Consider the following 12,361-nt stretch of genomic DNA (forward strand, 5'->3'; position numbering starts at 1 on the left):
TGGCCCATATCCTTCTAAATCTTGTCTAACCATGCATATGTCCAAATGTCTTTTAAATCTTGTACCCCCCCCCCCCCCCTACTACTTCCACGTGGAAGCTCGTTCCATATACCCATCACCCTCTTGTGTGGGTGAAACGTTGCCTGTTTCCTTCACTCCATAGATGCCGCAGCACCCGCTGAATTTCTCCAGCATTTTTGTGTACCTTCACTCACACACTAGTTGTGTTCTGCACACTCAGTACAATTCACAGATGCCAATTAACCTACAAAACTTGCACGTCTTTGGAATGTGTGAAGAAACCGGAGCACCCATGCAGTAACATGGAAAATGTACAAACAAACTCTGTACAGGCAGCACATGGAGTCGGGATGGAACCTGGGTCTCTGGCGCTGTAAGGCAGCAACTCTACGCTGCTTTGCCTAGTTAATTTATTTGTGGCTATGTCCTTGCACATCTTGGCCAGACCAGGGTGTAGTGCCATCCACATGTCTCCTTCCACTTCAGCAAATAGATGAGATTGGGGTTGGGATGGGAATGGGAAGGATAGGATTTATAGTGGGGAAGAGACATTATTCTGAGTGATTCTGTGCATTTTCCAATTGATAAAACTGGCAGTAATTTAGCTGCCACTTAGAGACAAGGTGAGATGTGGAAAGAATGTGGGAAGGTTTCAATGAAGTACAGCAGAGACTCCTGGTTAGATGGGCTGGTGTTAACCTCTAGAGTTAAAGCGCGTACCACTCCCTGTGACACACATAAATACAAAACATAAAGAAGTCGGGATGATGGCAGAGAGCGTTTGAACCACAGAAGGAAAGAAGATGAAATTATGGCTGTGGAATAAAGCATTTTAATTTAGATAGTTCAAACACGATTGTAGTGGGCATCAGAACGTTAGATGGAATCTGATCTCTTTATCTGCGAGTGCATTTCTGCCCTTCGTAATACAAACCATTTTTAAAGGATACAAATTTCTCTCTTCTTCCCTTCCTCCATCCCTTCTCCTTCCTCGCTTCTTCCCTTTCTCCCTCACTCTCTCTTTCTCCCCTTCTTTGTGCCATCGTCTTTATTTCACTTCTTTCTTTTTGTCACTCTCCTCGTTTCTCTCTTTCCTTTTTTCTTTGTCCCTCTTTGGGACGTTTCTATCCCTCCCTGGGAAACAAACCCCTCCGAGGAATACTAACTCTTTCAAGGAGATTGGAGACCCTCTGGGCCTCTTGCACCTTGCTCCAATTATTTAATTGGAATTTCGCCTATTGACTTTGGCGATCGCTAATCAATCATTTTGCATTTCACGAGGCACTTCAGTAATGGGGAGGAATGTGGGGGCAGAGCAGGGGCAAGCTCGCCAGCCAGCAGATTTATGGTCTTGTGGAAACCTCTGCATTATTTGACACAATTTCTGTTAACTCTCGGCGGTGTCAGGTCCCAGAGAGCGGAGGAGAAAGCTGCCAGTCTGCGGGAAAGAATCCAACACCTGGACAACATGGTACACTGTCAACAGAAGAAAGTCAAAAACATGATTGAAGAGGTGAGGAAAAGACAACTGTTCATCAGTTTGAAGCATCACTGCATTGCATATTTGTTTTTTTTTAAACTCTCATCAATGTTACATAATATGCATTAATAATACTTGCATCCATGCGCTTTGGAAACAGTTCAAACCTCAGCTAAATTCTTTGAACCCTTTGCCAAATTATTTCCATTTTGTGCATATGAGAAGCATTGTAGAGGGGTTAGTCCATGCTGATTTTGACATGAATGGTGTTGATAGGGTCTGCAAGGGGCTGAGAGCAAATCTCATTTATTAAACATGTTGGAATTGAAGGATATTATTACATCTACTTAAAGACTGGCTTCTGTGCTGCTTGCTTGAAAACAGATAATTCATCTTCTTATCGCTTCAATCCATGCCTTGTGAATGGTTTTAACAGGGCAGGGTTTTTTTTTAAACATTACCAGACCGCTGCTTTTTGCCATTATGAATCAAAACGAGAGCTGTTATCCTGGGAGCTGAGCAGAGGAGATCTGGCCAGCAGGAGGAGCCGTACTTCTGCACTTTAATGTTCCTTTCTGAATATAAACCAGTGTGTTTTTGTGCTCAATCCATTTCTCACAAGGATTCAGTGCTGAAAGCCACTTGTTGCCATGCTTGTTTATTCATGCGATACGATATGTCCTGACCTTAAGTGCACTAAAGAAGGTAATGTTGAGCAACCAAACTGAGGCTCTGCGTTCCCTCTGCGCAGGGTACTCCCACAGTGCTGATAAGTAGGGAGATTCAGGATTTTGGCCCGGGTACAATGAAACTAAGGTGGTACATTTCCAGTTCAGAATGGTGTGTGAGATTCAGGCAGGCCTTGCTTGTGGTAATTCCCTGTTTCTGCTCTCCTTTTCCTTCTTGGTGGGAGATATCATGGTTTTGGGAAGAGCCATCAAATGTTTAGTGCAGAGTGGTAAAGGGTAATAGGAATGCATGTTTAAGCTGGTGGATGCAGTGCCTCTCAAGTGTTGATATGGAAATCATGTATTTACCTTTCAGCCCATGCGTGATTATTGTCAGTCTTTCTGCCTCTGGCTGTGCATTGGCTTACAGCAATTGCCCTGAGCAGTGGTCAGCCAACATCCTACTTTATAATCATTTACCAGTCAGGTAGCCGGGAATGTTTGTGGCTGAGGCTCTAGCTGATACACCCAGGAAAATCAATGCTAAATAAGAAAAAAGAAAGCGACATGATGTGAAACTCTCGAGCAACTGCAGATCACAGTTGGTAATAATACTCACAGATCCTATAGCAAGATACGAGGAGAAGATTTTTACCAAATAACTTTTATTTTTACCAGGATGTTTCCGTAACCGACTTCCGTCTCCGCACCAGTTACCTTTGGGATCTTTGGTGCGGAGTCGGAAGCCGGTTACGGAAATGGGGTCGAAAATTACCCATGAATCTGCCCATGACCGTCTTTTTCGTCGAGTTTCTATCTTGCTTGCTATAGGATCTTTGATAATACTGTTAATCTCAATGTTCTACTAAGACTAACATTTTTGCAGTAACATTGTTCTTTTTTGTTCATGAACTCCACAGATTGAAATCCTTAAGAGTAAAATTCAACACAAAGATGCAATTATTGAGAGCATGGTGGATAGGATTTCTTTCTTGGAAGCTGAGGTAAGGTCATAATGTTCACATACAATTAATTCAAGAACATATTCTCTTTTTATTGACACCTGTACTACATCGCCTTTCCACAGTCAAATGGAAATTGAGAAATTTCTTCAACATTATTTTGTTTTAATTGCCACTTACTGTGCCTTCAAGTCACCCCCACCAATCAGAGAATATTTTTAACTAACTGAAGTCTTCAAAGAATGTTCCCCTTCAATTAGTTAATTGGACTTTCTTCTAGATCACTTACAATAGTGTCCCAAAATATAATGTTTAATTCCAATCTCTTTTGGGAATTGGGGTAAGGATGGGCATCTCAAATGGGCTCCTTGAATTAAGTATTCAAGTATCCCTAGTATGTGTAGGATAGTGTTAGTGTGTGAGGATCGCTGGTCAGTGTGGACTAGGTGGGCCGAAGGGCCTGTTTCCATGCTGTTTCTCTAAACTAAACTACTCTCAACTAAAAGTAGCAGAGGTCAGGGTTGAACCCAAGTCGCTGGACTGTCGGGCAGCAGCTCTAACAGCTGCATCACCTCCTATTAGTGATCATACTATTCCAATATCCAAGTAGATTTTATACATCATTAAATCTTAGTATCGTCATTAATAGGAATAGGCATAAAGTACAGTAGAAAAGTTTAAGCAGAAATTAATCAGTAATGTTAAATTCCATTAACAATATTCAAAGTAGGTTCAGTACTGTAGGGTTATACATTATATAATGTAATATTGTAAAATAATATTGCAATACCAGCAGACATCCTACAGCATAAATTAAATATAAAACTGAAATGAATACCTAACTAAATGGCCAGCCATCAAACACCCAGCCTTTTTAATACAAAGTGTTCATTTATTGATTTCACCACACAATTGTGCACATCCTTAATTCACATGTAAAGTGTCCCCACCAAGGACATGTCTGTTGTTTTCATGATGTATTACTTGTGTATTTGATTTCTAGAATAAAGAACTACAAGACAAATTGGACTACATGTTGTCACTGGATCAACGGAGAACGGTGGAGACCAGGGAACAAGCTGTGACTTGTGATATTCCCATCAGGTAACCAATGACACTTCCAGCTCCACTTTCTCCTCAATTTTGAAATCGGCAGAAAGCAATGCCACAGGGGAAGCTAAAAATTAACATCTGAGAACCTTGCCCGACGTTGGCTATGCAGGTTCTGGATGGGGTGCGATTCAGGTTTGGTGTGAACAGGGTGAGAAAGGACAGCTTGATGTATCTTAAGGTGAATGTGTGCCTGTGATACCCACACCAAAACCCCCTTAAACACCTACCTGTGTAATAAGGAACTGCAGATGCTGGTTTACACCAAAGATAGACAAAATGCTGGAGTAACTCAGCAGGACAGGCAGCATCTCTGGTTTTTAGAAGGAATTCAGACGGGTCTGAAGAAGGGTCTCGACCCGAAATGTCAGCCATTCCTTCTATCCAGAGATGCTGCCTATCCTGCTGAGTTACTCCAGCATTTTGTGTCTATCTTCCCTGTCATTTTCAATAGTGCCATGCTGAATTACTTCCCCCTACTTTTAGAAGGAATGAAAGATATGGCACTTACATGGTTCATTCAGAATGTTCTAAAGCACTCTTCAGCAAATGAAGTATAACTATTGTTTCAGTGGAGGGAATGCAGCAACCAGAATGTGCATGGCAAATCCCTGCATGCAGCTGGGATTCTGTTGATGAGGGCATCACTGCCCCTCCTTGAAATAGTGTCTAGGAATATTTTAATCAACCTGTTCAACACCTCATTTGACAACAGAGTGGGGGAGAGTCATGTTACACTGGAGAATCAGTCTAGATTTTTGTGTTCAAATCTCAGGACTGAGTTTAAGCACAACAGTGACAGGACTTTGCACACTAATATGCAAAAAGCTGGTAAAATTATTTAAAATGAAAAGCACATTTTGAAACATAAATAGAATATTGTGCAGACATACAAAAGATAACCTCAGATCATGTGCCTGAGCTGGCTCTTTGAAATGACCATCCAACTAATCAAACTCCTATTGTTTCCTTAATATCAGGCAGCTTTTTTTATCTCTTCAATTATATAACCAATTTCAATTCACTTTTAAAGTTATGATCTTCTTTTCCCCCATCCATCCACGCATTGTTTTCCAGATCAGAATAATGTAATGTAGAATCATAGTTATTCAACCGTAACACAGGCCCTTTGCCCCCACTCATCCATCATGACCAAGATGTCTCCTTGAGCTACTCCATTTTCTTGCATTTGGTCCACTTCCCTCTAAAACTTTTCTATCCATGAACCTGTTAAATTATTTTTAAACCTGTAATTGTACCCACTTTTACCACTTCTTTAGGTAGCTCATGACATATTCCCACTGGTAGATGAACCAGTAATTGTTTTTTTACACATTCTTCAGTTGCTTTGCTAACCATTGAGAATCTCTTTCTCCTCGGATTAAACCTCCTGCCACTGAAAACAACTTCTTCGATAAAAATGCTTCATAATTCTCAATTTCCAGTCAATCTGCCATCACTTTTCTCTGCGCTGAGGAGAAGAGTAGCTTCTCCACATAATCCACGTCCCTTTCTCCCCCCTTTTACTATTCTACTAAATCTCTTTGGCAGCCTCTCCTCCCCTTGACTACACACAGTCCACTAACTGCAGCATAACCGGGGGCTTCTGAGAATTTAACAGAACCTTCTTGTCACTCTACACCCGTGAAGAAAACAAGTTAATTATACAGAATGGGCTAAAAAAGGCTGCAAGTATAAAATGCTACCAGGAGGGAGGCAACCAAGGAGAGAACGTGGAAACCAGCCAATCAATAATATATATTTTTGTAGTAAAGTAGCAGAGATCTGGTAAAAAATCTCACTGGCAGGTTCTGATCTTCTTGCCCGCAGCTTGGAGACAATGCTTGCATTATTTGGGCTTTCTCTATGCAAGGTGCTTTGTTTACACTTGGCATTTTCATGGCACTCCTATGGGTTGTGATTTTACAGAGTGTCCACATGGCAGAAACCTGGGGTTTTGGCTTTAGTTCAGTTTATTATTGTCACGTGTACAGAGGTACAGTGAAAAGATGTTTGTTTTGCGTGCTATCGAGTCAAAGACTATACATGAATACAATCAAGCCATCCGCAGTGCACAGATAAAGGGTGCAACATTTTGTGCAGGATCTATAATAAAGGCCACTCATGTGCTGCAGTCTGGTATTGAACCTCTTTTTCCGATCAGATTCAGAGGGCATTCATTGGAAAATGGCAGGTACCTTCCGTAAGGAGGCAAGCCTATCTCTGATGACCTGGCTGCCATTTTAACCTCTGCTTAAAGCAGGGAACCACTGTGGTTCTCCAGCATGTTGTAGAGATAGGGATGAGCGGATAAGTCCCAAACGGTTACGTTTTTAAAAACGTTTATTTTTTACTTTCCTTTTGAAACATGGATCAAAAGTATAGTTCTCTTCTGGACCCTGTTAGAAACCACACCCATTCCATTGTGAGACTTTCCTTAACCACCCTCCTAAAAAAGTTAACCAACCTGACCTGCTGAGCAATTTTATTCTCTCACTCCCTCCACCAGCCAACTGTTCCTTCTGATCAGTTTTGTGTAGTTATTACCCAAGAGCTTGCAGGTTAGGCCTGAGTTTGGCTGTCACACCCTGAATCACACCCCCAGTTAAGGCTATGCTTCTTTCTCTCAAACATTTGTGTGTGGATGAAAGCTGACAAATTTAACCTTTGCAATTTGTTGCTAACAGGACTCAGCCAGTGAAAAACAACCTCAAAGCATCCACGCCATACATGAGGCTGATGGAGTTGAGTCTACAGAGACAGATACCCTGAATGACTTGCTCTTTTAACAATACCTGCGGTCAGCTGAATATGTGGGACTATAAAACGGAAGCATTGCTTCGGCTAGTTTGCCAAGAGCTAGTGCTGCTCAGAAGTTACAGTATTTGGCATGAAGGTGATTCTTTATTCCAAAAGTGCAATAACATTTAAAATGAAGGATAATATTTCTCTCCATCAATCCACACACACCAGGCATTTTGTATTGTGTGTGAGATCAGCAAAAAACAATATGCAATATTTATTATCAATATTTTTTATTACAACTTTTGTGCATTTATTTTGGTTCAGGAATTAAAGCTAACTATTTTTATCTAAGGTGATATGTAAATGCAGGAAAACAATTCTTAAAGGGGTTTTACAGAATTATTCTTGACAGTTAAATGCTGTTTTTGTATTGACAAAGTATGTTGGTTATTGTTTTATATGCTACTGCCAAATGATTAATGTTACAATTGAATGTGATGCCACTGCAGTTCTGATCCATATATATCTGTATAACTCACTATTAATTATGAAGTTAACTTATGTTTTACATAGTACCATGGAGTGCACATGCCTTACAGTGCCAGAGACCCAATTTGATCCTGACCTTGGGTGAAGTTTGTCTGGAGTTTAAACGTTCTCCCTATAACCATGTGGGGTTTCTCTGGTGCTCCAGTTTCCTCCCATATCCCAAAGAGGTGCGGGTTTATTGGTTAATTGGCCTCTGTAAATTGCCCCTAGTGTGTAGAGAATGGATGCAAAAGTGGAATAATATAGAACTTGTGTGAATGGGAGATTGATAGATCACAGTGGGCCGAAGGGCCTGTTTCCATGCTGTATATTTCAATCAATCAAAAAAAGCTTAATGAAATCTTACAGAAGGGAATTTGACAGAGATCGGCTATGTTACCTCCAAGTGAGACTTGATGGGCAATATTCCACAAGGAGTAAGAAAGTAGGCGGTTTCCCTTTTAATAAGGAATGAGTGGAATTTTTTTCTCGCCGAGAGTTGTGAGTCTTTGGAACTCTCTTCCCCAAATGCCAGTAGAAGCAGAGTCATTGAATACTTTTGATAAGCAAAAGGTAGTTTTCTGGCGGAAGGCAGGAATATTAGGTTGAGAATATAGTCAGATAAATCATTATCATATTAAATGGCAGAACAGGTTCAATGGGCCGAGTGGCCTACTCCTGAGTTGTTTAAAATGAAGCTCAAACACGTGACCTCCTACCATTGAAAGATCCAAGCTCTGAGAGATAAAAGGTTTGATTGGTTTTAAAAATAATAGTGAAAAGAGAAAATAGATGGGTGCATTGTTGTGAGACGAGACTAACTTCAAATTCATCACTGTGACATCAGTTAGGCTAAATGTGAAACAAATTGGTCATATTGCTTCTTTAGTGGTTTAACATCAGGATGATACGGAGTATAAAGGTGCATCTAAACAAAGAAATGGAAATTAAATCTAACTAAGATTCAACGATACAGTTAACAGATCCTGTCAGTTTAATCAAAATAATTTTTTTAATAAAATTACTAATGTAGGCTTCTGCTGTTTACAGCCATTTTATCAATGAAATATTTATTTACGCAATTCCAATGAAACAACATGAAAAGAGTTCATGTGTTCAACGTTTTAGATTCGAGTGTATAATAATGTTGCTGAAGGTAGACAAAAATGCTGGAGAAACTCAGCGGGTGAGGCAGCATCTATGGAGCGAAGGAAATTGGCAATGCTTCGGGTCGAGACCCTTCTTCAGACATGTTGCTAATGTAACTTTACACAGAAAGTCAGAAATCTTCGGGCGCTGCTATTGAGATGAAAGCAGCGAAGATGCCATAAAATGGAAGTGAGTGAACAGCTGAAATCTGGTTTAAATTAAAATCCAATGTGGCTTGGGGCAGAATGAATGAAAACAGAAGCAGTTTAAGGAACCTCTCCTGAGGTAAACGGTGGAGTCCAGTCTGGCCATTTATTGGATCACGTGGGGTTTAACTGTGTTCCATGCTGACCTACCATTTAGCATTATCCTTAAAAAGCTGCAGCTTATTTGAGTTTAAAAGCACATTACCTTTATTTGTTTGATCAAAGGAAAGGATTTGCATTTGTTTAGTTCTTTCACAAACTTAGAAACTCCAAATGCATTCTACAATCAATGCAGTGATTCCTGTAATGCAAAATTCTTTGCAACCAAGACAAAGATCCCACAAAATTTAAAACCAGCTAACCTGTTCATTTTAGTGATATAGGTTGACAGGCTATCTGAAATTGTTGAATTAATGTTGAGTCTTGGCTTATCAAGTCTCAGAGTGCGGCTGTCCCTTTAGTTCTATTGTGCACTGAACTGTAGACTTGGTTTATGTATTCATGTTCTGGGGCTTGAACTATTAACTGACTTGGGGAGGAGAGTGCTACCAATAAGCCAAGACTAGCAATTCACTGATGAAAAGCCAATGGATAGGAATTCAGGGGAACTGTTGTCCTGTTCCTAGTGCTGAAAGTGGTCAGCTTCGAGAACTGCCTGAGAAAGTGCTCAAAGCAGACACACTCACAACATTTAAGAAGCACCTGGATGAACATTGGAATCACCCAGGCACAATCGGCTACAGACCAATTGCTGGGTACTTGTTGGTTGGCATGGACATGGTGGGTCGAAGATCATGTTTCAGTGCTGGATGACTTTATAATCCAGTCAAATGGACTCCATCGGTGCATCAATGTGACCACAGACGAGCATTGCAAAAAATCTTTGAGCATAATTATTGAAAAAGTAGACTCTGTTACATATAACATTCAAATGGAACAACAACAGACAGAATTTCTCAAAGAAGATATTTCCCATTTCTGATTTAGCCAGAGGGGTTTCTTCATGTAAACCATAGCTGATCCCTTTTATATGAGCGTGGCATCACACTTGGAAGAAATTGGACCCTGTGCGTGTTATTCCAGCTTGCTTACTGACGTCACACTGCATGCTTCATTGCTCATATTGTAAATTTTACAGCTGTAGAGCTGGTAATGAAAATAAGGAATTTTTTCCACCCTTGACATTGTTACAGTTAGTAAGAACAGGTGGGCTAACTGTTAACGAATGCTGGAAATCTCAACACATCTAGATGTGTGTAGGCATCCATTTCATAGATGCAGAAACTTCCCACCAAATTCCTGATGCATTTGCACTAATTAGACGAGAGAGCAGGTGCACATTGAAAATTCCCACCAAACTGCTATTAAATCTGTACTAATCACCAGTTAGAGTGAGGATAGATTCATTCAAAGCAGCAGGAGTTGGCCACAATTTTCTTGTGAATTTACGAACTTGCTTTTGGGTTTATTTTTTCTCCTACAAGGTAACCATCCAAATCATATGTGTACATATTAACAGTCGGCAATCATTCTTGCTTGTTTTGTGAATTCAATTTGAATCACTTATAAATTCAAATATACTGGGTTCAATAGAAAGAGTCCAATGAAAAGATTTATAACCATTCTTTAAATATCTTGAATTTGTAAATATCTGTATCCAACAGCTTGCAAATGTCTATAAAAACCAAAGATACAACATGATTAATAAAAAGCAATTGGAATTTTATAATTTCATTAAGTGTTTTACTTTTCATGGTTTCTAATATCAAAATGTTGTTTTGACGTTTTAAATATAAATGAAGATTTAATCTAACACCTCCTCATATGGTTGTCACTTTTTTTCCCCTCAACATGAAATAAACAATCGAAGTCGTCAACTTAAATGTCACAACAATTTCTTCAGTTTTTCCAAAACTTTTCTCCATTGACGTTTATTTTTAGCTACATTTTCAGAATGTCAAGAGGCTGCAGATTTGTCTGTGGTCCCTCTTCCATTCTTCATTGAGTAGAAATCAGCCCAAAGACCGACAAAGGTTGTAAAAAAAAATCCTTTAAATTTGGCTACAAATCTTTTCAATCGCCAGTTCTGTGCCTGACGTTCATTCCCGTCAGTGGTGTATTTACCAATAACTTTCCTTGTCTGATGATCTAAATTGTGTCCTTGGGTAAAATTACTACCGACAGATGTTACATTTCTATTCTCTCCAGTCTAAATTATTTCATGAATTAGGTTTCACATTAAAACAGTAATTAGCATCGTGATTTTAGGATGCAGGAATCGCATGCGTCCTATTAGTATGCAAAACGGGGTCTTGGGTTGAGATTAATACTTGACCGATGAGAAAGACTGATTTTAGCTAAATGGCAACTTTGTTCTCACAGGTAAGTTTTAAATCCAATATTTTCAATGCAACTCTAAAATAATAAGCATTTTAGCTTGGGGAAATTGAATGCTGGCTGGATTTTAAATTAGATTTCAACTTCTAGTTATTGTACATTGTCAGCAATAATTAGAAAACTTGAATCTCCTCTTCACAAACAGAACAGTTATGGGCCTGTTAGACGTTTTTTCAGGCGACTATCAAGTCGTAGCAGGTCGCTGAAAAAACGGGCACTGGAACGGCGACTGTCAGAGTGGAACACATACACACATCGCTTCCTTCACCAGCCAGTTATGCTGGCGGGGGACAGGGCATGCAGAGGGAGCGCTGTCTGAATGAAATTCACATGGTGCAAAGCCAATGTGATACAGACACACACCACGATGAACAGGAAGGTTGGCGCTGTAATTAAGACAGTGAAAGCACAGAATACGGGAAGGGTCACTTAAGTCCTTTAAAAAAGGGTGGGGTGGAAGAAAGGGGAGACGGGGTGGGGAGAAGGAGTGGAGACAACTTTTAAGAAGCCAGAGATACACGGCTGTGAAGCTCAGTGGGCATTAACATTACCGGTCGGTTACCTTTGGTTCTGAAAACTACTGTTCACGTTTTTTCACCCAATGTGCCAATGAAATTCACCGGTCAGCACCGGCGACCACCTGGCGACCCACCACCCACTACCACTGCACCTACGGCACGAGAATTCTCGCTACTCTCCAAGGTGGCTTCATTTTGGTCGTCAACATGGTGAAAAATAGGCAGCAACCAGAATGAAGCCGCGACTAGTTCCCGAGAATGCGGGAACTACTCACGACCATGAAGGCGACTCCCCGGCAACCACCCGCAAACATGTGGTGACCACATAGTCTCCTGTATTCGCCTAAAAAGTCGCCTAAGTGGGACAGGCCCATTACAGAACATCTTCAGAAAAGTTGTAGATAGTTAAGTTTTAGAAAATTAGTTAGTCTTATATAAAGCTAGGGTTGCTAGTACACTTTTCATGCTTATCTTGCGTCTTGAAACGTTAAGATAGCTGAATTATGACAAGCTTTGCAGGGAAAAACAAGGAACACAATATTTGGAGGAACTGTCACAATGTTAGTGCTGAAGTGAG

General features: G+C 40.3%; 1 protein-coding gene across 1 annotated transcript in view; it reads left to right on the forward strand.

Annotated features, from left to right (window-relative positions):
• LOC116991643 (myocardial zonula adherens protein) overlaps positions 1–10,684 on the forward strand; it is a 54,631-nt gene extending 43,947 nt beyond the window's left edge. The window contains exons 10-13 of the mRNA XM_033050408.1: positions 1,429–1,534; positions 3,090–3,173; positions 4,135–4,235; positions 6,929–10,684. Coding sequence (XP_032906299.1) covers positions 1,429–1,534; positions 3,090–3,173; positions 4,135–4,235; positions 6,929–7,013 — 376 coding nt within the window. The 3' untranslated portion in view covers positions 7,014–10,684. The remainder of the gene's footprint in view (positions 1–1,428; positions 1,535–3,089; positions 3,174–4,134; positions 4,236–6,928) is intronic.
• Positions 10,685–12,361: the final 1,677 nt, after the last annotated feature.

The sequence above is a fragment of the Amblyraja radiata genome, chromosome 34 (genome assembly GCF_010909765.2).
Source record: "Amblyraja radiata isolate CabotCenter1 chromosome 34, sAmbRad1.1.pri, whole genome shotgun sequence".
Taxonomy (NCBI): Eukaryota; Metazoa; Chordata; class Chondrichthyes; order Rajiformes; family Rajidae; genus Amblyraja; species Amblyraja radiata.